This window comes from Erpetoichthys calabaricus, chromosome 3, assembly GCF_900747795.2.
Source record: "Erpetoichthys calabaricus chromosome 3, fErpCal1.3, whole genome shotgun sequence".
NCBI classification, from domain to species: Eukaryota; Metazoa; Chordata; class Cladistia; order Polypteriformes; family Polypteridae; genus Erpetoichthys; species Erpetoichthys calabaricus.
The window spans coordinates 124,008,531-124,035,814 of record NC_041396.2 but is presented as its reverse complement, the minus strand read 5'-3'; the positions used below and the strand labels follow the sequence as shown (position 1 = coordinate 124,035,814).

General features: G+C 42.2%; 1 protein-coding gene across 1 annotated transcript in view; it reads right to left on the bottom strand.

The window, feature by feature from the left end:
• Positions 1–27,284, bottom strand: part of LOC114649345 (kinesin-like protein KIF13B) — a 664,407-nt gene that overhangs the window by 229,135 nt on the left and 407,988 nt on the right. The window contains exon 25 of the mRNA XM_051924704.1: positions 9,554–9,700. Coding sequence (XP_051780664.1) covers positions 9,554–9,700 — 147 coding nt within the window. The remainder of the gene's footprint in view (positions 1–9,553; positions 9,701–27,284) is intronic.

Genomic DNA, 27,284 nt, shown 5'->3' with positions numbered 1-27,284 from the left:
TCAAGCTCCATCAGGTTGGATGGGAAGCGTCGGTGCACAGCCATTTTAAGATCTCTCCAGGGATGTTCAATCGGATTCAAGTCTGGGCTCTGGCTGGGCCACTCAAGGACATTCACAGAGTTGTCCTGAAGCCACTCCTTTGATATCTTGGCTGTGTGCTTAGGGTCGTTCTCCTGCTGAAAGATGAACCGTCACCCCAGTCTGAGGTCAAGAGCGCTCTGGAGCAGGTTTTCATCCAGGATGTCTCTGTACATTGCTGCAGTCATCTTTCTCTTTATCCTGACTAGTCTCTCAGTTTCTGCCGCTGAAAAACATCCCTACAGCATGATGCTGCCACCACCATGCTTCACTGTAGGGATGGTGCCAGGTTTCCTCCAAACGTGACACCTGGCATTCACACCAAAGAGTTCAATCTTTGTCTCATCAGACCAAAGAATTTTCTTTCTCATGGTCTGAGAGTCCTTCAGGTGCCTTTTGGCAAACTCCAGGCGGGCTGCCATGTGCCTTTTACTAAGGAGTGGCTTCCGTCTGGCCACTCTACCATACAGGCCTGATTGGTGGATTGCTGCAGAGATGGTTGTCTTTCTGGAAGGTTGTCCTCTCTCCACAGAGGACCTCTGACGCTCTGATAGAGTGACCATCAGGTTCTTGGTCACCTCCCTGACTAAGGCCCTTCTCCCCCGATCGCTCAGTTTAGATGGCTGGCCAGTTCTAGGAAGAGTCCTGGTGGTTTCGAACTTCTTCCACTTACGGATGATGGAGGCCACTGTGCTCATTGGGACCTTCAAAGCAGCAGAAATTTTTCTGTAACCTTCCCCAGATTTGCGCCTTTGAGACAATCCTGTCTCAGAGGTCTACAGACAATTCCTTTGACTTCATGCTTGGTTTGTGCTCTGACATGAACTGTCAACTGTGGGACCTTATATAGACAGGTGTGTGCCTTTCCAAATCATGTCCAACCAACTGAATTTACCACAGGTGGACTCCAATTAAGCTGCAGAAACATCTCAAGGATGATCAGGGGAAACAGGATGCACCTGAGCTCAATTTTGAGCTTCATGGCAAAGGCTGTGAATACTTATGTACATGTGCTTTCTCAATGTTTTTATTTTTAATAAATTTGCAAAAATCTCAAGGAAACTTTTTTCATGTTGTCATTATGGGGTGTTGTGTGTAGAAGTCTGAGGAAAAAAATGAATTTAATCCATTTTGGAATAAGGCTGTAACATAACAAAATGTGGAAAAAGTGATGCGCTCTGAATACTTTCCGGATGCACTGTATATGTTTTTTTCAGGAAGGAACCAGGCAGGGCTTGTGGTCCATTCATGACACACATTTACAAGATGATTTTGATTTATAAAGGCCAAGTTATGTAGAAATGTCCATACACCAGATTTTATAAATCTGATTTTTTTTTGGCATATGCATATTTTCAGTTTCAAAATCTTGCAGTTTTGTAAATAAGGCCCCAGGTGCTTGATTTGGCTGAAGTTACCCTGCAGACATTTCAGTCTACACCAATAAAACCATATAGACTCCTTTACAGTGCCTCATCACCTGTATTAATATAACCCATTAGTGCATAATCATCTGAGAATTCTGCAAGTGAAATACACAGATATACAAGATGAGGATCACTCATACACCTAAACCAAAATAAGTGCAAACAGGAACAAAACATAGTCAGTTTTCAAGTAGAAACATTTTCTAATATTTCTGCTATGTCTTCTGGAAGCTCCACACAACTGTTGTTACAGTTCTGCCTTTGTCCAGAAATGGTTTCATAAGTTTTATGACCTTAGTCTCGGAAAGTCTCTTCTCCGCATTCTAACCTCTGTACCACCAAAACGGTTGTATTAAGACCGTGTCATTGTTGCACCCTAACGCAAGTTATTTTTCTGCAGTTATATTCTTGAATAAAAGCGCACGTGTTTTGTTATACTTGTACCTTTTGTGAAAGTGTTTATTTGATATTTGGACTTCAGGCTTCACACATTATACACTTCATGTGTACATTTTGTCAAATATTACTAAAACATGAAAAACATTTCTGTTTTAACAATGTGTTTACATAGATTGTTATAGACACAGGACACACATAAAATGCATTTATTCCAAATAACAACATATTATTTACCCTATAGAACTCCAGGCAATTCACATGCAGGTAAACAGTCTTGAGCTGAGAGAACTTTCTGCCCTTTCTGTATTGGTGGGGGAATGGGATAGCAGGCTGCTTGCTGCTTGTGTTGATCGACACATTTACAACACAAAAGACGTTGAAGGAGAGGTACAAACAGATTTAAGGTAGGCTGGAATTATGAGTTTTTTCGTGGGCTTTAGTAATTCTAGTGTTAAGGGTGTTGACAGATGGGAGAATAGCAGAGGCAAGTTGATGCTAACCTTTGAGGCTAAGATCAATGATGGGATTGGCAGTCTCAAATTTCCTTGACAAATGGTTGACTCATTAACTCACTGTCGACATCAGACACCAACATTCTGACATAAACTTTATCAAACACCTTTATTTTCTCAATAAGCCACATCAACAACTTTGCATGCTTGGGATTGCTCTACACTTGGAGAAATAACTGCAATACAAACCTTGATATTTTTAAGCATAACAATAAAAATATACAACAAATGCACATGGAGCTCTTCAATCTACAATGGAAGGGTATACAAGACGGGTGAAGCACCTAGTAGGATACTAGCTGCTCCCCAAACTTACATGAAACTCACCTCCCACTTTTTTTCTCTACTGCCCTTAGCCAAGAAGCCCACAAATGTGCAAAGTTGCCAATATAAAAGTAAAAAAGAGTTTTCAAATAAAACTGTGTGAATACTTGAAGTCAAAAAAGTTAAACATGCAAATGTTGAGGATTGAGTTTGATTGGAACATCTACAGTTATTCCCAGTTTCAGATAAAAAGTAACTGCGTCAGATCTGGGGCGGGGGTAGGTGTTGTCTTGTGATCGTGACTGAGAGAATAAAAGTGAAAAAAAAACTAACTTTTACAAGTACTATAAGTTTTCACCGGCAGTTACAAACACAAATCAAATGTATGTTTTTTATTGTATAATATTAACCATAAGAGCAGCTCACTACTCAAAATGGTAAATGTGTGAAGGAGGTGGTTTCAAACTCATGGCCTCTGGATCATAAGTCAGAAATTCTAACCACAGCACCACGGAAGCTGTTGTATTTTACTTGCACCTTTTGTGAAAGTGTTTATTTGATATTTGGCCATCAGTCTTCACACATTATACAGTTCATGTCTACATTTTGTTATTTATTACTAAGACATGAAAAACGTTTCTGTTTTAACTATGTGTTTACATAGATTGTTGTGGACACAAAACACACATCAAATTATTTCCCCTTACAATTCTGGGTAGCTCAATCCCAGGTAATCAATCAAGGCAGGAACTGGGAGAACTTCTTGCCCGTTCTGAGGTGGTGGGAGGATGGTATAAGCAGGCTGCTTGGGCTTATCGACACATTTAGAAGACAAAAGACACTGAGGTGCGAAGGGATTTAAGGTAGGCTGGAATTATGAGTTTTTTGTTGGCTCTGGTAATTCTAGTGTTAATCATCAACAATGAGTTGCATTAATAAAGCATAGAGATATAATTTCTAAATTATGAGCAGGAAAACTCAAAATAATGATAGAATCATATTTGGAATATTGAAGAAAAGGCAAATAGTTAATATGTAAATAGTTATGGTGTGCTGTTGAAAGAAGTAATATTGTCTTGAGTAAAAGAAGAACAAATTTAAGGTCCAAGAGGTTGTAATCTTTCACAAAATATACAACAGCAGTTTAAGATAATGTGTTGGAAGCTGTTGACTGATTTTAAAGTATTATTAAAACCTCCTTTCATTATAAGCTTGTGAGAACTCACATTAGGAACTGACAGAGATCAACAACAAAAAAATTATCATCATCAACAGACACCTTTAACCATCAAACAACATCTCCTTGTGACTGCTCTAATGATAAACACAGAATAGATGAGGCTAATACAATACTTGAGGAGTTACATTAATTTAGATACATCTACTAGGATTCCTCTGAGTTGCCACCAACACCTTGAGCACTAGAATCTCTGAAGCCTATGTAAAAACTTGCAATCCCAGGCCACCTTAAATTCCTTTGTACCCCTCCATCAGCATCTTTTGTTTAGCAAATGTGTCAAGCAGCACAAGCAGCAGGCAGCCTGCTCTCCCATCCCTCCACCGACAAAGCTTTAGTCGTACATAAAGTTCTTCCAGCTCAAGTCTGTTTATCTGGGTGTGAGGTGCATTGAATTGTATAAGGTAAATATTGTATTTGGAACTGTGTGTTCTGTGTCTACAACGATCTGTGTAAATGAAGGATGACAGGAAATGTGAGGCAAGAAATGTTGAACATGTAACTAGAACAGAAACTTTTTTTATATTATACTGACATGAAGTGTATAATGTGCAAAGAATGAAGTCCAAATATCAAATACACACTTTCACAAAAGACAAAAATACAGTGGAACCTCTAGATACGAGTTTAATTCGTTCCAGCACTGAGCTTGTATAGCGAATTTCTCGTATCTAGAACAAACTTCCCCATTGAAAATAATGTAAATCCAGTTAATCCGTTCCGCACCCCAAATATATTAACATAAAAATCAATTTTCCTAACAAATAACACTGATAAATTATATATACTGTAGTCTACCTTTAATAAATAACACTGGTAAATAATATAACTGATTATTAAAAGAATCAAAACAGGTGTCCAAAGTGCAGTAGAGCATTCAATAAATTCAATAAACAGTTGTGAAGTGGAGGTTTAAAATACACAAGAATAACAATCCTTTAACACGAGGTTAAAACGTCAAAAGGATGCAGTCTTTAAAAAACAGATGACTATCCCCGGTGCTTCTTCTCTGTTAGCGTCTCACCTGCGGGCTCTGCAACAGGCGAGACACTCTTAATGTAGCTGACCTTCTCTACACCGTCCTGCTTCAGCTGTTTGGCTCGCCTGTTCAGCTACACGCGAGCCTGCACTCGCTCGCTCGCTCTCCCGCTCTCCCGCACCGACTTCCTGCTGCCTGCCTGCGCTCTCTCTCCTCTCTTTTCTTTTACTTCTTCTCCCCCTTAACCGGCTCGCGCTTCTCTATATATGCGGGGAGGACATGGCAGCTGCAGCCCATCAGCCACAGGAACAATCATGGATGTGGGCAGTTTCCCACATGTGCACTTAAGTGAGAAACGCAGACACCGCAGATCGCGGTTCGCAACTGCTACCACGCCCCCTCACTAAGCCGCGAGCTATACCCACAGCCTGGCTCGTGGCTCGTTACGCGAGCCAATGCTCGCATTTAGATCAGAATTTTTCGCTTATACTTTCCTCGTATTTTGAATTTCTCGTATACAGAGGTGATCGTATCTCGAGGTTCCACTGTATAACAAAACAAGTGTGCTTTTTTCCAAGAATTTAACCAAAGTAAAGAAATTGGGATAGGTTACAACCCACACAGCTACATGTACATCTACTTTGACAGTGTTGCGGAAACAACTGCTGTCTCCAAGTCGAGAGGTGGCGGGTTCGATTCTGGGTCTTTCACGCATTGAACTGTTTTGAGTAGTGAGCGACTATCATTATTATTATAAAATAAAAACATACATTTGACTTATTTGAGTCTGTAACAGCCGGTGTAAATTTATGGTACTTGTAAAAGGTAGCGTTTTGTTTCATTATTCACTCACCACAAGAAATGTTCACTCACACATAAGAACAATGCAGCTGCACCAGGCTTGGATGCGAAAGATGGCACCGTTTGGAAGCAGCAAGGGGTCGGGTGTCATCCTGCTAGTGAATCTGCCACACGCATGTCCTTTAACGAAACAGCAGGGCTTACAGAGCTTGCCAAGGTTTTGTGCAAAGTCCTGTTTGTGATTATGTTTTATGATGGCCTTTATATAAAAAACATTTCCAGTATATGTTACTTATATAAAAGTCAGTTTGAATGTTATTTACTTTGATTTATTTACTTATCTCCCTACAGCATAAAGTCACAAGTAGACTGCAGAGCTTCCTGTGTTTGATCGACATGGGCTTCAGGGATTCTAGTGTTAATGCATTGTCGCACATAATGACATCCCAACCAACCTTCCCTTAGGATAGCCAGATGTCCAGCATCACTCCAGACCTAGCCCTATACAGAGGTTCTGCCGCCACTCTGCACAGCACTCACAGTACCAGTGTACTGGCCAGCCATGATATCCAGCAACCTCGAGGGGATCCCGCGAACCCTCAGGATGTCCCACAGGATAGCTCGATCAACTGAGTCGAACGCTTTACGAAAAACGACAAAGGCTGCAAAGAAACTCCGCCGATATTTGCATTCACGCTCCAAGAGAACCCTTAGTGCCAGGATGCAGTCAAGATCCGTAAATCTTTCTTCACCAACAGATGCCCCACAGCCGCTGGACCCCACGACCTTGCCCAATACCCAGTCCATACAAGCATTGAACAGAGCAGAAGCAAGAACACACTCTTGACAAACCCCACAATCAACTGGGAAAAACACACGGGGTTCTGCCGCCACTCTGCACAGCACTCACAGTACCAGTGTACTGGCCAGCCATGATATCCAGCAACCTCGAGGGGATCCCGCAAACCCTCAGGATGTCCCAAAGGATAGCTCGATCAACTGAGTTGAACGCTTTATGAAATTGACAAAGGCTGCAAAGAAACTCTGCCGATATTTGCGTTTGCGCTCCAAGAGAACCCTTAGTGCCAGGATGCAGTCGATGGTAGACTTCTTAGACGTAAAACCAGACTGTTCTGGTCGCTGGTAGGTGAGCAAGCGATCACGGATCCTACTAAGGACAACCCCAGCAAGGACCTTACTTACCTATAAATGACATAATATATAGTTTACTACAAGGCCACTTGGCCAAAAAGAAACTCTTAGAATCAGCAAAGAAAGGGTACAAATATTAGGAGTAGTTGTCACTTTAAACAAGGTAAACTTAATTTATCTCTACGTTTATACAAATGATTTCATATTACACTAACCTCAACTCTGTAAAACAGTTAATAGTTTTCAGTTTGAGTCTTATCAGCAGCTCTGTTGTGGAAAATCTGCAAAACTGCAAAATATTTATATTCGATTTTAAACATTTTGCTAAAACGAAACAGGATGTACTGAATTTACAGGACTTTAATTAAGGCATTGCAACCATCATTTTGTAGCATACTAGTAATTTATGCATTTGTTCCATTCAGCTTCATTTCCATTACTTTATTAACTGGGAATGGGAAATAACCACTGAATGAACTGATGGATGCCGTAGGATTAGGAATTACCAAATTAGTTTACAGCTTAGGAAAGGAAGGAGTGTGGAGGTACTGAAAAGATCAAACCCTTTGAACAGAGTCATTCATCACCAGGACAATTTAGCTAATCAAATGTGCACAATATCTCCTATCCCGAAACCCCATGTGTGCATTTTAACCTAAACGTGGCTTGTCTGATGGACAAAAAAAACAAAAGGCGAAAAGTAAAGAAGAAAAAAAGCAAAACAATGACAGAAGGGCAATGGCAGATCAAGAGATGTGAGACCATCTAAATTGGACATCAGAAAGTGTAACTATGAACAACACTGATCACAAAAAGCAGCCCACAACATACACTCCTTGACACTTCTGATTTTCAGTAAGATTTTCTAGGACTGTTTATATCCAGATTTGGCTCTTTTATTTTCTATTATAGTTTCTTCTATTTGGTATTCTATTATACATTAATAAATACCACACAGCTTTTATATTTTCTAAACTTTATCTTTTATCTAGAGTGATTGAAAAAATAAATGGGTACCAAGTGTGAGTTAGATGACTACTGTCCTATTCACAGTGTTTATAAATGCTTTTGAGGTCACTCCTCAATAAATAGAACAACTGCAGTAAAAGAAAGACATTGAAAATGTCTGATCTTTTCAGTGTGTCACAATGATACCTGTACGTTTGTTAGATCTGGTGAATCCCTATATCAAAAAATCTTAAGTAGAATATTGTGGAGTAACTGGGACCACTCAAGACTTTGGAGGGGATCTCAGCATATGCATTTGTAGCTGTGTCCTAGATGGAATAGTGCTGTGTGACTGGAAATTGGCACCACTCAAAACTTTGTCTGGAAAGGATCGCTATATGTATGTGTGTGTACAACTCTGAGTGTGTATTAATCTTCAAGGGAGAGAGGAGATGAACCCAATAAACATTCCTGGTAAGTCTCACAAATTTCATGATAAGACATCAAAAGGGTTCTCCTTTTTGGAGTACTGGAAATGTCCACCCTACCATTTGCTTGAGTGCAGCTTTGCCATAGTAAACCATTAAGAATTCCGGCTCCACGCTTCACATAGAACTGCTACAAAGATACAAGATTTTACTTTTCTACACAGAAGATCTTACTGAACAAGGTGAACTCAGTGCTGAAGACTCAAGCCATAGGACATGTGCCAGCAAAACAACAAAACAAAGTCATATAGATTAGAAGTCAAGCTTTTCATTAGATATTTGTTAAGTTAATTTTTTTTACATCATTATACAGTGGACCCTTGACTTACGAACTCAATTCGTTTGCGAGGGCTGGTTGTAACTCAAATTGGTTGTAAGTCAAGACTATTTTTCCCTTAAGAAATAATGGAAATACGCATAATGCGTTCCGAACCTCCCACAGTAACACTTACTTAACCTTTTCATAATAAAAAAGTGTTGTATAATGTGCATAATTTACCAAAACACCAATAATTTTTCTAATGTACTAACCAAAAAGTTATAAATAGTGCCTAGCCTACCAGAAACAATTTCATACTGTACTCACCATTTAATTTGACATCTTTGGGCTGCAGGAAGGGAGGAGGAGGAGAATGAAATGGAAGGTGGTTGTTGTTTGGAAGGAGCCTCCTTATACAAATCTTTTTATTGTAAAATTGTCAAGGTGGTGGATTTCGACATGCTGTACATATTAGCGAGATCGGTCACACGAACACCACTCTCATATTTCCACACAATTTCCTTCTTCGTTTCAATTGTGATCGCTTTCTTTACCTTCGTTACCTTCTCTTCCTTCCTTAGCAATTATCGAAATAAATTATATAAATCACTGCATTGACCGAAATTACGTCCACAAACACATGTATCTGGGCTCCGACTGAAGCTTACTAATGCTCTCGGCTGTTTGTTTACAATCGCGCAAGCGGATACACGTGACTGCATTCAGGTCGTAACGCAAAATGTTGGTCGTAAATCAAGTTCGCATGTCAGGCCGGTCGTATATCAAGGGTCGGCTGTATTGGGAATGGTTCTCGCTTTGGGCTTTGACCAAAATTACTGTTACACTTTTCAACTTAATTTTTTTGCCAAATTATTGTGAAAGAAAAAATCTTCAGTCTGTATATTAAAAAAAAAATTTTTTTAATCAAATAAATAAAAAAGCACAAAGTATAATATTAGCAAAGAAAATAATGTTATACAGTAGGGTAAAATGTAACAACATCTCTTACCTGATGGGAATCAAATCCTTTCTGAGGCTTTCTTTGGTGAACCTTTATACCGCCTACAGAAATGCTCAGTATTGATTTTATGATAAGAGGCATAGTGCCAGAGTCTTGCACTGAACGAACATGAACTTGAATTCTTCGGGACAGTCCCTAGAGAAAACAAAACTGTTAGCTAGCTGTCAAAGGTATTGTTACATTTTAGAAACACTTGACATGAATAACAATGAAAAATAATCATATGGGTTGCAATAAATTTTATAAATTAATGCTAATTTATGAATAATATAGATTGTATAAAAAGAATTTCTTTTCATTGAAAGATTCCAAATTTTTCTTATATAACAATGAATTTGAGGGGATTTTTTGAAACCGATCAACAGAAAAAGATCTGATAATGACAAGGTCAAAATATATCCATGCAAAATTGTCTAAATGAATTATAAATTTAAAACATAAAATCCCTGATCGCATAAGTATTCAACCCTTTAATATGACACACCTAAATAATCACCATGGAACAGACAATTGGTTTTAGAAGTTAATTAGTAAATAATTAGTTAAATGGAAATCATATCTCTAGTCAAGAGGCTCTATTTGCTTGTTGTGTGAATGCACATGCATTGGGAAGTTCCAACTTGTGATGAGCATTATTGATTAGTGAATTTTGCCAAAGTATTATTCGTGATCGCCCTTGTTTGTCAAATTATTTACTGATAATTGTACCGGTTTAGGAAAACATTTCTTTGTGGCCTCCCATAATGCTTTGTGAGGCCAGCACACCATCCTCCGAAGCTGTAAAAGTTAACATTTGATGGGACCGATCCCCAAATATGAGAAATAAAGAAATTAAAGGACTTATTGCTGTGTGGATTTTGTTTTCCTTAGGTGTTCAGTGCTGTTGTCCAATTTTTTTTTAACCTGTTGTTAGTTTGTGGCCATATGTTGCATTCTGTTTGTAGTTATAGTGTCCTCCACGTCTTTTTGTTGTTAAAGGTGCATGCACGTGTGTGTGGAGGTGGCTTTGTATGCAGCACTGTGGGGTTTAAAAAACCATAGTATTAATCCCCCAGTTGTTTTCCGTGTTTGCACATTTTATATTTTTCCCCCCAAAAGACCATTCAATTCCCATGAAGGCTGGAGGAAGAAGAGTTTGCCGTGGCAGTAGAGTTAATCGAGGGTGCAGTGCCTCCAACCCATCCATGTCCTCTCAGCCGCCTACAGAAATACCTGTCAGTCTTTCAGAGATGAACAGCAGCAGCAGCAAGCAGCTGTGCTACCAAAGAGCTGTGGCCAGGTCTGTAATAGGTCCTGCTGAGGAGGAATTACCCCGTTCTTTGATCTCACCTTGGACGATCACTGGGAAAAAGTCCAAAAGGAAGCGATAATACACCTGGAAAATGATGAGCAGGGGCTTTTGTGGTAAGTGCTAGGCACATTTAGGAAGGAAGACAGTGAGGACTTGGAGCTTCCTACAGCTGCAGTGACACAGTGGGGCAGGGGCAGTGCATCACCTACTGAGAACCAGAACCTGGCAACAAGGGAGGAGCAGCTGTATAGTCCTCTTATAGCTGACTCTGTTGACCTATGGTCTGACTTGTTGGAAGAGGAAAAGGGTGAAAGTGACAGACCCTGGGTGCCACCTATCCAGTCACAGAGCAGCAGCTCCAGCAGTGAGGTGGAGAAGCAGTAGCATCAGAGACAGTGAAGGGGCTGCGGGGCTGCCACAGAGCCCAGTGCTTGGCACTCTCCCGTCTTGGTAGACAGGGCCACTGGCAAGCAGCGGCCACATTGACAGTAGATCAGGCCACTGAAGTGTGCAATATCTGTCATCAGAAGGTGTGCATGGGGCAGCCTGGTTCCCATATGGAACCATATGAAGAACCACCACAGGCTGCTGTGGAATCAGGATCAGGGCAGCGTGAGGCAGGGCTGGCAGGCTTCCACTGGTTCATCTTTGGTATATGTTGCCCGCTCCTGGCACCACTTCTATAAGAGTCTGCCAGTGGAAGCCAGTCCTCAGTTGCAAAAGCTCACACCCAGAGGCGACCAGTGTACAGCTCTTCCTCTTCCATGTCCTGTGCTACCCCTCTTGTTAGCATACAGCAACAGTTCACCATCACCCAGCTGCTGGGGTGTAAGAGGCCCCTCTCACCCAGCCACCCCCAAATACAGCATCTAAATGGGCACCTGGCAAAATTATTGGCGCTGCAGCTCCTGCCCTATCTGCTGGTAGACACAGCTCTCTTCTGCCAGATGATCAGTTGCGGCATCCCCACCTAGCAGATCCCCATTCTGCCATTATTTTGCTGGAAAGGCTATCCCAGCCCTTCACCAGCACGTGGCACAGAATCTAGGCCTATCACCTGACCACACAGTGGGCAGAAGGGACCATTTTACCACCAACATGAGACAAGTAGGCATGGGAATGTTAGGTATGTATCATTTACTGGCCATTGAATCACCCTGGGGGTATGGAGGGTGCCATTAGTGAAGAACCATTAGAGTTGGTAGTGCCACTGTGGGAGTAGACCAGACCCACTGCCACTTTCACCTCCTCCTACTGAATAGCTGCCTTCAACCCTGACATTAGCTGCACTGAGCCATCCATCAAACGGCTCTGCAGCTATGCTATGTTGCTGCACAGCCGGTGCCAGGGGCCAAGCACTGCCACTGGGATATTTTACTATGGACCAGTGGCAGCAGATGCGGCAGCTCTGCAAAGTGTTGGCTCCTTTCGACCAGCGCACAAAGTTTGTCAGTTAGGAGGAAGCCCGCTGGAATGTTGTGTTCCCACTAGTGTTCCTGCTGGAAAGGACATTAGGTGGCCTGTTCGAGGTGGGAGAGGGTGCAGAGGAGAAGGAGGACATGTCCAATAGGCAGCCCAGTAGGGCAAGGACTCTCCAGGAGTAAGAGGAGGAGGAGAAGGCGGAAGAAGAGGCAGCATGGGGTTCGTACCTATTGTCAGGGGGTGGAAGGACACTGAGCAGCAGGAGGAGGAGGAAGACTATTGTCAAGAAGTGGTGGGCACGGGTCACCTCTACAAAATGGCTGCACAAATGCTGCAATGCCTTAGGAGGAACCCAGAGATTAAAGCTATAAAACTGAGGGACAATTACTGGGTGACCACCCTACTAGACCACTGGTACAAAGCCAAGATGGGGGAGTTTATGGAGCCCTTCCAGCAGGAATAGAGGATGCGTCACCTCTGTTATGTCCTTACCAGCAAGCTGCTTGAGGCACACCCCCACCCTCGCTTCCCCACTACCTCTGCACAGGTCCATCAGAGAGCTAACAGCATCAGCCATGGTGGTGGCAATCTGATGGATGTGTGGAGAGTTTTTCCAGTCCCAACAACCCAGTGTGACACAGGGTGACAATAGCAGCAGTCACTGCCAGCGGCTAGACCGCATGGTGAGTGACTATATGGGGTGCATCAGTGCAAATGATTCTATGCGCACTGATGACCCCAAGGAGTTCTGGGTGGATTTAAGCTGGGAGCATGCTCAGTATGGGCTGTGTTGCCCAGCTTACTGTCTGAGTGGGATTTCAGTGCTACAGGAGGGGTGGTCACAGACAAAAGGACCCAGTTGTCCACAGATTCCGTGGAGAGATTGACCTTTACAAAAATGAAATGAGTCCTGTATCAGCAGTGATTTCCAGCCCCCCTCTGACGATTCTAGGGACTAGATGAGTTCCTTGTCTATCGCTCTATATCCCTTTCCTTCTGTTTTTTTGTAAATCTTACGTACAAAGGGCTTGTGGGGTCCATGCCTCCGTGAATTCATGCTAACTTCTCCTGTTGTCACTGCCTACAAGAAATTTTACTGTTCTGATATTTGATTCAATTAATTTTGTCTCAGGGAGGTATAGTGGTGCAGTGGTTGGCACTGCTGCTTGCAGCTCACATCACCTTTTTGGCCAAAATAATTGGTCCAGCATAGTTGGGGGATGCTTCCCTAGCCATTTGGGACACTTAAAAAACCCAGTGAAATAGGATTAAATAAGTATTCTCTTTAGCATTTGTTTCATTGAATTTCCTGGTTTTAAACATCTCATTATTTCTGATTATTATGCATTATTTTAGGCTCCAATTCAGCATTTTTCTTTGTTTACATGAATCATAGGATTGCTTTCTGGTTATGAAGCTTCCACATCTCTCATTACGTTCTTTATTCTTTGATCTTTAGGAGGCATGGTCATACAGTGGTTGGCACTATGAAGAGCACGCGATCATGCTCACAAGTAGTATAACCAGTCTAATGGCTAACACACTGTAGATTTGAACAATGGGAAAAACTTGGGTTTAGCAGAGAAAACTCATGCAGATAGGAGATCAAAGGTGCTAAGGTAGCTGGTGAACTACTATAGCATCAGTAGGCACACCATTTTTTTTTTTTTTTTTACATTTTCCATAAAAGCAAATGCTATAAAATGTAAGACCATAAAGTCTAATTAATACTGTGTATTGTATGTGAAACTCAATTTAAGGAGTTTAACAGATAAGTAAATAATGCAGGTTCTCAAAATTTATTTTTATAAAACATATACAACATAAACAATGAGTTATTTCTGATTGTCGCACTCTCCAAATATGCAGGTCGATCTTCAAGTTCCATGTCAATATAAGAGATGGAGTCGATTGTCCTTGAATACATAATTAACCAGATGCAGAATGAAAAGAAATCCTGAAGGAGCCTGACTAAAACACAGGGGACACTATGAATTAATAATAACTAAAGATGTATTACTATTTACAAGACATTTTTATCTTTTTGACAGAAGAAAAGTGCAAAGCATCAGCACAGACAGTTTGGAGAGCTGTCAGGTAGACTTCAAAAAATAGAACAAGTCAGTGGCTTCAATCATACGGCACTTTGAGTTTTCTGCCTTTAACTCTTTTAGGGCTGATTTTTTTTACCTTTTCTCCCAGAGCTGAATATTTTTCCAACCCAGTTTTCTGAAAAGCACACAAAGGAATAGTGTCTCACATAAATCAACATAAAATGTCTGCTGCTGCGTGCAGTGCCCTACCGCTGCGTGTTAGTCTATGGCTTGTGGAAGGCAGCCAGGGCCCATACCCGGCCAGGACGCCCCTGCAGCATATGTTCCAAGGGAGCAAGGATAGGAAACCCAGTATCTCCCCCTGAACGCTAGATGGCAGCCTCCCTGGGTTGCAGAGGTGCCTCGGACTCTCGCAGGGCTTCATGGGGGTTGGAGTGTTGTGCGGCAGTGTTGGGTTCTGCAGGTGCCGCCAGGGGGTGCTACAGCAGGAAACCAGGCTGGGCACTGGTTTCGCCACACCCGGAAGTGAAGCCAGAGATCGGCAATCAAGCACCTGGAGCACTTCCGGGTGCCCAATAAAAGAAGCCAGCAACCACCACTCAGCGGCCAGAGTCAGGTGAAGGAGGACAAGGTTGCCTAGGAGGAGTGGTGGTGGAAGAAAGAGAGAAGTGTGGTGTTTTGGTGTGTTTGTTTTACCCTAGGGACAGTGTTGTAGCTGGGGGACACAGGTAAGACGTGCCCTCCAGCTGAAGAAAATAAAAGTTTATTTATTTTATACGTGCCTCCGTGTCCATCTGTGTCGGGTCAGGCGCCTATATAGTGCCTTTTGTTACAGGCTACACAGTGTTATTGGGGGGGGGGGGGGGGGGGGGGTTCAGGTGTGGTTAGGGGCTGCCAGGTTGTTTTCTGAGAAGTATACAAACCAATAGTCTCTTCATATAACTCAACATAAAAGGAACTACATACTTTTTCTGACTTTTGACTACAATTTTGGCATTTTCTCTTTGTTTTGACAAAATATATAATTGAGTTTATGACTGCATTCTTTCTTCTTTGATCTCATGGAGGCATGGTGGTACAGTGGTTGGCACTGCTGCAGCACAGCTCGGGTCATCTTTTTTTCCACAATAAGCAGTCCAGTATAGTTGTCAGACATTTCCCTAGCCTTCAGGGACAATTTAAAGGCAACGGCACCATTTTATCCAGTCAAATCTAGTTCAGTTAGTCCTTCCCCATTGACTTTAATGCATTTTTCCAAATTTGGTGAATATCGCAAACATTTCCGTAATTTCGAGGAGTTCATGGCGAAGCAAACTCGTAAATGTTCACTCATCCCTAGTAGTGAGTCAGTATTGTGGCCTAAACTAACACAACGAAGACAAAAGAACACTCCAAGTAACCCTGTGAAAGGGTGATTTAACACTATAATTACCAGAGACTACAAAAAAACTCGTAAATCCTTCCCACCTTAAATCGCGTCTTAGATCCGTTTGCACCTCTCCGCCAGAGTCCTTTGTCATCTAAATGTGCTGATAAACACAAGCTACTAGCACCCAGCTATTCCATCCCCCCACCGACTTAGAATGAACTTGTCTCCTAGCTCAAGCCTTGCCTTGATTTGATTACCTGGGATTGAAATGGAGTTTTACAGTGGAAATAATTCTAGCGTTATTTGGAATACACGCATTTCATGTGTGTTCCATTTCTATAGTAGGCTGTGCAAACACATTTTTAAAACAGAAACGTTTTTCATATTCTAATAGTAAATGACAAAATGTAGGCATAAACTATATAACGTATGAAGCCTGAAGTCCATATATCAAAGAAACACTTTCACAAAAGGTACAAATAAGAGAACATGTGCGCTTTCATTCAAAAAATTTAAAAAAAAAAAGCCGCGTTAGCATGCCACATTGACACACTTACTACAACCGCTGTGGTGGCGTAATGGTATCAGCTCCTGACTGGGGATCAGAGGGTGGCGAGTTCGATCCCGCACCGCTCCACTTCGAGAAATGAAGTGCTCTTATTCTAACAATTTTAGAATAACAACATAAATTTGATTTCAGTCTGTAACAGCCGGTGTAACTTATGATACTTGTAAAGGTTAGCTTTTTTTTTTTTTTTTTTTAATTCACTTTTCATTCTCGCAGTCGCATTCAGAATCAATCCATACAACCCCATCTGACACAGCTGGTTTCACATAAATAAAAGTGCACTTTTATTCAAGACTATAACCGAAGAATAAAGAAAGCAAGTTACAGTTGGTGGTTGATACGACAGCTTGCGTGGTGCAATGTTAAGAACTGCTGATTTCCGATCCGTGCTATATAAAATAATCACATTCAAATATTAACAGTTCCCACACACCCAAGGTCCGCCATTCCTACATTTACGACATGTGTACTTGTTGCAGTGTACACACCTCTCTGTGCTATGGTTCCTATTACAGTGAATGAGCACCTGACACTGTACTTTCTTCCCTGGGGGAAGCTGAGGTCTTAGAACGGAAGTTGGTTGATGCTGTATCATCTTTTCTTTTTCCATCGCCTTTTCCTGTAAGAAGCGACGACGAAGTTCCTCTGCAAGGTGAGCCATGAACACTCTTCTTTTCTTTTTCTCTTTTTCTTCTTTTTGGATTGCGGCAGATTTGGAGACAAAGTACATGTGCAATGCCACTCCTTATTTAGGAAAAGATCCCAGTCGTCCCACGGGAGAAAGACTTTCCGAGTCTGTGGTCATAAAGCTTATGGAGCCATTTCTGGACAAAGGCAGAACCGTAACAACAGACAACTTCTTCACGTCACTTTCGCTGGCTAATAGACTGCTGCACCGCAATACAACTCTGCTTGGCACCATGAATAAAGTGCGACGGGAACTTCCACCTGCAGCTAAAGTCAGTTCAGTACACGAACAATTCTCCACGCTGGTGTCTAGATCTCCCAGTGCCATGCTGACAGTGTATGTGCCCAAAAAGATGGAAGTCTGTCTGCATTCTCAGCACAATGCACCATGATGTGGAGATTGGGCAAGATAAAAAAAAAAAAAAACAAACACAGTCACAGACTACAACCACATGAAGGTATGCTAATGAAAAACATATTAGTGTGACGAAGTATTCTGGTGCTATTCTGGTGATAAAATGATTTCTTCAAAATGTCACATATATTTGTCTTTCTTTTTTACCCAGCGTGGCGTTGACATCATGGACCAGAAGGCGCGTGCTTGTTCAGTGCGAACAGGAACACGCAGGTGGCCGGTTGCTGTATTCTACAACATCCTTGACCTAGCAGCGATGAACACACACGTACTGTATAAGGCATGCACGGGGTCCGCTGAGAAAAGAAGAGTGTTCATGGCTCACCTTGCAGAGGAACTTCGTCGTCGCTTCTTACAGGAAAAGGCGATGGAAAAAGAAAAGATGATACAGCATCAACAAACTTCCGTTCTAAGACCTCAGCTTCCCCCAGGGAAGAAAGTACAGTGTCAGGTGCTCATTCACTGTAATAGGAACCATAGCACAGAGAGGTGTGTACACTGCAACAAGTACACGTCGTAAATGTAGGAATGGCGGACCTTGGGTGTGTGGGAACTGTTAATATTTGAATGTGATGATTTTATATAGCACGGATCGGAAATCAGCAGTTCTTAACATTGCACCACGCAAGCTGTCGTATCAACCACCAACTGTAACTTGCTTTCTTTATTCTTCGGTTATAGTCTTGAATAAAAGTGCACTTTTATTTATGTGAAACCAGCTGTGTCAGATGGGGTTGTATGGATTGATTCTGAATGCGACTGCGAGAATGAAAAGTGAATTAAAAAAAAAAAAAAAAGCTAACCTTTACCAGTATCATAAGTTACACCGGCTGTTACAGACTGAAATCAAATTTATGTTGTTATTCTAAAATTGTTAGAATAAGAGCAGTTCATTTCTCAAAGTGGAGCGGTGCGGGATCGAACTCGCCACCCTCTGATCCCCAGTCTGGAGCTGATACCATTACGCCACCGCAGCGGTTGTAATAAGTGTATCAATGTGGCATGCTAACGCAGCTTTTTTTTTTTTTTTACATTTTTTGAATGAAAGCGCACGTGTTCTCTTATTTGTACCTTTTGTGAAAGTGTTTCTTTGATATATGGACTTCAGGCTTCATACGTTATATAGTTTATGCCTACATTTTGTCATTTACTATTAGAATATGAAAAACGTTTCTGTTTTAAAAATGTGTTTGCACAGCCTACTATAGAAATGGAACACACATGAAATGCGTGTATTCCAAATAACGCTAGAATTATTTCCACTGTAAAACTCCACTTCAATCCCAGGTAATCAAATCAAGGCAAGGCTTGAGCTAGGAGAGAAGTTCATTCTAAGTCGGTGGGGGGATGGAATAGCTGGCTGCTAGTAGCTTGTGTTTATCAGCACATTTAGATGACAAAGGACTCTGGCGGAGAGGTGCAAACGGATTTAAGATGCGATTTAAGGTGGGACGGATTTACGAGTTTTTTCGTAGGCTCTGGTAATTCTAGTGTTAATCGGCGTGTCAGTTTCTTGGAGTTGTATAGAGTGAGAAGTCAAGCAAAATGACACCTTTTATAAATACTATATCGTTATTTGGAACACATGCATTTCATGTGTGTTCCGTGTCTACAACGATCTATGTAAACACATCGTTAAAACAAACGTTTTTCATGTTTTAGGTGTAACGGTTGTCACATATTTTTTTTTTTGTGTGCTTTTAACTGTTTCTGCCGCTTGCCCTTTAGAGAGGATGTCCAATGCAATTAATGTCTGTGGGGTATCTCTTTAAGGGGAGTAGGGGTCCAAACAATGCCTGGGGGTCCTTGCCAAAATGAACTGGGGTGTGACGTAAGAGGAAGAATTCTCTTTAAAAGGCAAGGAGGCGTGTATTGAAGAGGAGAGGAGGGAGTTCGAGAGAGTTTAAAGGAAGAGGAGAGGAGCGTGAAGAAAGTCGATTTAAGGAAGGACCTAGGAAATTGACTGGGTAAAGAAGTTAATGGTAAAAGCTCGTTAGGCTCCATTGTAATACCGGTTGGACTCAACTAAAAGGAGCTCTTGCTAATCAGAAAGGATCTTGGAGTTCACGGCTTTACCTTACATTTGTGCTGCGGGCGGTGGCCATTAACACTAGAATTACCAGAGCCTACGAAAAAACTCGTATATCTGGCCCACCTTAAATCGCTTCTTAAAACCTTTCTCACCTCTCCGCCAGCGTCTTTTGTCATCTAAATGTACTGATAAAGACATGCTGTCAGCAGCTGGCTATTCCATCCCCCCAACGACTTAGAATGTAAACAGGCTTTTCCCAGCTCTTGCCTTGATTGATTACCTGGGAGTGAAGTGGAGTTTTAGAGTAGAAATAATAAGATTGTTATTTGAAACACACGCATTTCATATGTGTTGCATTTCTACAGTAATCTGTGTAAACACATTGTTAAAACAGAAACGTGTTATATATTCTAGTAGCAATTGACAAAATGTAGGCATAAACTATATAATGTATGAAGCCTGAAGTCCAAATATCAAAGAAACACTTTCAGAAAAGGTACAAAAAAAAGCCACCGCCAAAATAACCCGTCTTAGTGTGAGACATTGATATGAATTAACTATCGCTGCTTCTGTGGCGTAACAGTATCAGTCGCTGACTGGGAGTCAGAAGGTCATGAGTTCGATCCTGCACAACTCCCATTTGAGAAGTGTTCTTATTTTCACTATTTTAGAATAAAAAGATACATTTGATTTCAGTCTGTAACAGCTGGTGTAATTTATGATATTTGTAAAGGTTAGCTTTATTTTTTTAAAATTCACTTTTCATTGTCTCAGTCGCGTTCAGGATCCATCCCTGCCGCCCCCCACCTGACACTGCTGTTTTTACATAAAGACGCGCTATAGTTCTGCAGTGTATCACGATACATACGACCGCGTGTTTTTTTTCCCCCAATATTGCCAGTCCCCACATGTTGCTGTATGCTGTTTCTTTTGTACTCCAGGACATGCAGAGGAAAGCATAGTAAAGAGCAGTAACTTCAGCGCTATATGCAATCATCAGACACTCCCCATCTGATACTGCTGTTTTCACATAAAGACGCGCTAAAGCCCTGCAGTGTACTTGTGACTGCATTGTCGTACCAATGCTTGCGAACTGAAGTGTCTGCATGCACTTTTCGTGGCATTATACGTGTATTTTTTGAGCATGCCCATGTAGCTCAAACACAGGAACATATGTTGATGTAAAAGTATAACAAAACAAGTGCACTTTTATTCAAGACTATAACCGAAGAAAAAAGAAAGCAAGTTACAGTAGGCGGTTGATATGACAGCTTGCATGGTGGAATGCTAAGAACTGCTGATTTCCATTCTGTGCTATATAACTTAACATTTGAATCTGATGATTGCATATAGCGCTGTTTTGTTTAGTGTGCGCAAGAACATGCAGGTGGCCAGTTGCTGAGTGCTACAACGCACATTTTAAAAAAAGAAACAGACAAATATATGTGACGTTTTGAAGAAATCATTTTATGACGCAAATAGTACCAATCAGAAAACGTCGTCGAAGTAATGCAATATTATTTGAAAACGAACAGCGTCAGGTTGGGTGTGAAGTTATACTGGCGCTGTTTGAATCAGATCAGAAGCTGAATAAGCTGAACAAGCTTCTGTTCTGACTCTAAGTAAAAAGCATGAATTAATCAACAGAAATAACCGCGATTGACATTTTAAAGTTAATGATTTACAGTGCATACCAATTTATAAATTCAATGATTCAATGTCCGTTTGAGGAAAAAAAAAACACTTTCTTCAAAGCTGGGAATCGAACTCGCGTGTCTGTGGCACAGTAAGGCAGTGGTGCTCCAAGTCAGCAAACCGTCCTTATAACTTATTTTTTTCAAGATCCATAACACACAGACAGACAGAGCACTGCGTAATACAGAGACAGACAGGCAGAGATATACAAACAAACAGGGAAGGCACATGTACTGAAAGAAAAAGCACTGAATAAGCTCACCCGCTCTAACATCACCCCTCCCCCCGATCTGACTCTCTAAGTAACAGCGCAAGTACAGACACAAATCAAGTGCATGTGTGTACTGTATAATATTAACAAAAGAGCAGCTTACTACTGAAAACGGCAAATATAGGAGTGAGTGGGGATCGAACCAGTACTCTTGATCACACTTGGTTTGCGTCTGTACTTGCGCTGTTACTTAGAGAGCCAGAGCGGGTGAGCTTATTCAGTGCTTTTTCTTTCAGTACGTGTGCCTTCCCTGTTTGTTTGTATATCTCTGCCTGTCTGTCTCTGTATTACGCAGTGCTCTGTCTGTCTGTGTGTTATGGATCTTGAAAAAAATAAGTTATAAGGACAGTTGTTCATGTTAATTGCAGTCTCAATTGTTAAAAAAAATATTTTAAAAGGAGCATCCCACATGAAAATATAACGATCTCATTAACTGACAGTGCATACCAATCTACAAATTTTATGTCCGTTTGAGGTTAAAAACAAAAAAAAGAAGCAACACTTTATCCCCAGCGGGGAATTGAACTCATGTTTGTGAGGCAAAGAAAAGCTACTCCGTCTGAGAAGCAAATCTTAGTGCGCTACGCCACAGAAACTGTTATATGGTGTGTGAAGCTTTTGTGGAAGTGTTTATTTGATCTTAGGAACTCGGGCTTTACACATTCTACATTTTGTAACATTACTAAAATATGAAAAAGTTTCTGTTTTAGCAATGTGTTTACACAGATTACTGTAGAAACGGAACACGCATGAAATGCAAGTATTCCAAATAGCGATCTATTATTTCTATTCTAAAACTCCAGCAGTTCAGTCACTCCCAGATAATCAAACAAGCCATGAGCTGGGAAAACTTAGTGAATGTTCTGCGACGGTGGGGGATGGAATAGCCGGCTGCTCGCTGCTCCTCTTAATCGGCACATTTAGAAGACAAAAGAGAGGTGAGAACGGTTTTAAGGTGGGCCGGATCTACGGGTTTTTTCGTAGACTCTGGTAATTCTAGTGTTAAAGGACGCTAACGCCGGGACACCCGGGTGTGACGGATTTCAGCTTTTAACAAGGAATCGTTCGCCAGGCCGGTGAGATTGCTTCTTTTTACCTATTAATACAGTGTACGAGTCAGCGAAGTTTAACTGACTGGATTGCTGGATTTGTCACAGACTTCCCAGGCCGGGTGGATTAAGACTCTATCAAAGATAATATAAAAGGTACTGGGGAACACGGGGGGATTGTGTGAGCGGGTGTCTAATTTATATTTGTATATATGTGTATATATGTATATTTAGTCGGTTATGTTCTGTGAATTCATTGGGGGTATTGATAAGTAGGTTATATTTCTGTTTCTCTTCCTGGGTTTTTCTTTTTCTTCGTTTTCTTGCTTTCTTTCTTGAATTCTTTTTGTATATTATAGAAGGGTAAAAGGGGGACCTATTAATTAGGATTTATTTGACTTATAAATATTCTTTTGTTTTTTTAAATACTTGTTGGGGTGATTATTTTCCTTTTTGTATAAATTCATAAAAACAACTCCATTTGGGGACATCAAATAGGTGCTAAGGTTCTGTCGAGTTCCATACCTAATATAATTATTTTTCCTAAGTATAGGAGTTTTTTGTGTGTGGCGGGCTCCTTATCCATAGTAAGAGGAACGCACTACATAAGTGGTGGCCCGCACGGGGACCGATTTGAACCGGGGTTAATTTATTTGGTTTCCTTTTTTTGTTGTGGATTTATATACTTGGTTAGTTACCCTGATATGGCTACTGAGGCTTTAGAGCAGGGGCTCGATGGTGATGGAGGTCTGCAGGCCGAAGAATCCATGATCTTGGGCCCACACATCACTGTCAGGGCCGGTGAAAGGGTCAGAGAAGTCACGGGCGTGTTGCAACGGTTGTATGTGGATGACACCCTGGGAACCAACAGATCAGACACCAGTCTTCCATCTCCTATAACAGAACTATTTGATAGGGTCCAGAGAATAGAAGGAAGGTTGGACCAGATGGTGGACACTCTGATGGCACGAGAAGAATCTCTTAGAGAATATATGGATGCTACTTTTTCTCATCTTGAAGAAGCTATGAACTCCCAGGCGGAGGATATTCTTAAAGAAACTGTGGCCTGTTTTGAACGGAGAAATAAGAAGTGGCAGTCAGAGTTGCAGGAAGTGGTTCGTCAGAGTACTCAAGGAGGGTGGCGTCCATTTAGCCATTCAACTCCATCGGGACGGACCATATTGAGACCAGTAGTGTTGCCTGCCCAATCAGCAGCATTGCGCATGGACTTTCCCAAGATTGGGGAAGCTTATACCACCGATGACATTTTACGATTTGTGGAGCAGGGGGATGCCTTTATGGAGGTGCACTCTCTGACCTCCAGTGAACTTATGGGAGTTTTGAATGCATCTCTACATGGAGCAGTCGGTTGTTGGTGGCAGGCCGCTAAACGGACTATTGAGGATTGGGCTTCATTTAAGACAGCCTTTTTGGATGCCTTTCTCCCCTCTGATTACTATGAAGAATTAGAACGGAGATTATGGGAAATGGAGCGGCAACCAGGGCAGGCCATTCGGGACTTTGCGTACGAGTTTCAGGCTTTATGTCTTAAATGGAAACCAGACATAACCGACGAAGAAATCTTGCGTCGCTTATTGGGAGCATGCAACTCGAGACTGGCTGGGACACTCAGGGGCATGGTGAGAACGGCGGATGACCTCGTCAAACTGGGATCAATGGTGGAACAAGACTGGGCGGCTAAAAGAGGGTTTAGTGCCGTCGAAAACAAAACAGGGTGAACCAACCAACACAGGTAATAAATACCAGAAGAAAGAACCAATAGAAGGTCGGCTAGCAACTGTGTTTGGACAACCTTCCCTTCTGGTGGTTCCAGTTCAGCTGAGAGGCTTATGGGGAGAAGCCATAGTGGATACAGGGAGCACGTTTACACTCATGCGCCTCAGTATGTGGCAAAAGATTATGACCTCGGAGGATGAACTGACAGAGTCCACTTCGGTCAAATTTATACTGGCGCATGGCAGAAGAGGGGTTGCTCTGGGAAAGGTTCAGATCAAATACCAACTACAGCAGACGATATGGAAGACTGACACTTTCATATTGGATGATGCCCATCTGGCCATGCCCTTACTTCTAGGGTTGGATTCCATTATGGCTGCACAGATGACCATTTGCCCTTCTCGAGGAGAGTATACCTTGCCTGGGGGTGGGGTGTTCCAGTTTGGAAGAAAAGGATCGGAAGAGCTTGGCCTACCCATCTCCCAGTTTTATTTAGCGGTGGCAGAGGTCCTGGACAAGGCCATGGACCCACATATAATTAACCAACCGGAAGAGGTACGTCCATTGTTAGGCAGATGGCCATCAGTATGGACAGACCAATTGGGGACTACTCAGATTGTCTCCCATAATATTTATACAACTGACGAGTTGCCCATTAAACATCGGGTTTATAGAGCCTCTCCCCAAAAACTTCAAATTATTAGGGAAGAGCTTGCTAAGATGCTGCAGGCTGGCATAATTGAGCCATCATCTTCTCCATGGGCTTCGCCAGTGGTGTTGGTTCGGAAAGGGGATGGATCACATCGGTTCTGTGTGGACTACCGAGCCCTAAACACTAAAACCCGAGTGGATGCTTATCCTATGCCCCTAGTCCATGACATTCTGGAATCGCTCCATGGGGCAACAGTATTTTCCACCTTGGATCTACGCTCCGGGTATTGGCAGGTACGGATGGGTGAAGACAGTGTGCAGAAGACGGCGGTGATAACTCCTGATGGCTTGTACCAATTTCGGGTTATGCCCTTTGGGTTGGTCAATGCCGGGGCTACATTCCAGAGGTTAATGGAACAAGTTCTGAAGGGGTTACTCCGAAAAATTTGTTTTGTATATATAGACGACATCATTGTGTTTTCACCAACAAAAGAGCAACATCTGCAGGATTTAGAAGCAGTGTTCTGTCGTCTCCATCAAGCCAACCTGACCTTGCACTTAAAGAAATGCCATCTGATGCAATCCCAATTGATCTTCCTGGGCCATGTGGTTTCGGCAAAAGGAGTGGAGGTGGATCCCGAAAAAACCACCGCTATACGGGACTATCCAACTCCTACCAACGTAAAAAGCCTACAACGATTTTTGGGAATGGTAGGTTGGTACCATAAATTTATACCAAACATGGCAGACATGGCAGCACCTTTACATCAACTCACCAAGAAGGGAACCCCGTGGCAATGGTCACCTGAATTCCAGGAGGCAGTAACACGGCTGAAGAACACTTTGCAGGAGCCGCCCATCTTGGCACAGCCGAATCCACAACTCCAGTTTCAAGTGAATACGGACGCAAGTAATGTGGGACTGGGTGCGGTTCTTACTCAGTGTGACAGCAGTGGGGAGCATGTCATCGCTTATGCCTCAAGGAAATTAAGAGGACCTGAGCTTAACTATTCAGCCAGTGAAAAGGAGTGTTTGGCTGTAAGTTGGGCTGTGGAAAAGTGGCGGCACTATTTGGAGGGAACTATGTTCAACATCATTACTGATCATAATGCCTTGACCTGGGCTTTTAAGTGCTCAAAAACTTCTTCTAGGCTTACGAGATGGGTTCTTTGACTGCAAGAATTCAAGTTTCAGGTTTTCTACCGGAAGGGACATCACAATATAGTACCAGATGCATTGTCCCGGATCCATGAAGATTCCCAAGAGGCACTTGTGGCTGTGGTCAAACCCTCTGTATCTGAACTGCCCCTGGACTTACAGTTAATCGCTCGAGCTCAGACAACTTGTTCTGTTTGTCAGGGGTACAGGGAAGGGTCAGGGGGTAGACCTGGGAATATTAAGTATGAGGAACTCCAAGGGGTGCTATATCGAGTGATCCCGTCAAAATACGCAGGCCACAAATATCAGCTAGTGGTTCCCCAAGAGCTAATTCCAGATTTCCTCCAGTACTTCCATGATAGTCCTTTTGGGGGACACCTGGGGAAGACCAAGACCCTGTTGAGAATCCTAGAGGTAGCCTGGTGGCCCACCATCCGTAAGGATGTCTGGCTTCATGTTAAAAGCTGTCACATCTGCCAACAGTACAAGATTTCCCCAGGAAAACCAGCAGGATTATGTCAATCTACCGTGGTAAATGAACCAGGAGAAATGATAGGGGTAGATTTGATGGGACCGTTCCCGAGGTCCAAAAATAAAAAGACTATACTATTAGTAATAGTAGATTACTATTCTAAATGGGTGGAATTGTTTGCCTTGCCCAATGCAAAGGCAGGGAAGATCTGCTCCATTTTAAGGGAAGACATCTTCACTCGTTGGGGAGTTCCAAAATATATGGTATCTGACAGAAGACCACAGTTTACGGGTGAGATGATGGAAAATCTTTGTGCCAAATGGGGAGTGGTGAAGAAGCTTACAACAGCTTATCATCCCCAAACGAACATGACTGAACAGGTAAATAAAACCCTTAAAACCATGATTGCATCTTATGTGGGGAAGCACCATCAAGACTGGGATCGTTGGCTGCCGGAGCTTCGATTTTCTCTAAATACTGCAGTACACGAAGTGACCGGAGAGACCCCTGCTCTGTTGGCTGTTGGTAGGCAGATCAAGGGACCCCTTGAGCGTCTCATTAAAGCCCCACATCCTAATTCAATGTCTTATCGTACGATACACCAGCTAACCACCTTAAAGAAGCAAGTGGAGAGTCGTGTGGCAAAGGCCAAAGCCAGACAAGCCAGGTCTTACAATAAACGTAGGAAAGAGGCCCACTACACTGTAGGGGATCTGGTCTGGATTAGGTCACACCCACAATCTTCTAAGATAGATCAGTTTGCTTCCAAGCTTGCGCCAAAATATATTGGTCCAGCTAAAATACTAAAAATTTTAGGACCTAATAATTACAGGGTTCAGTTTGGTATG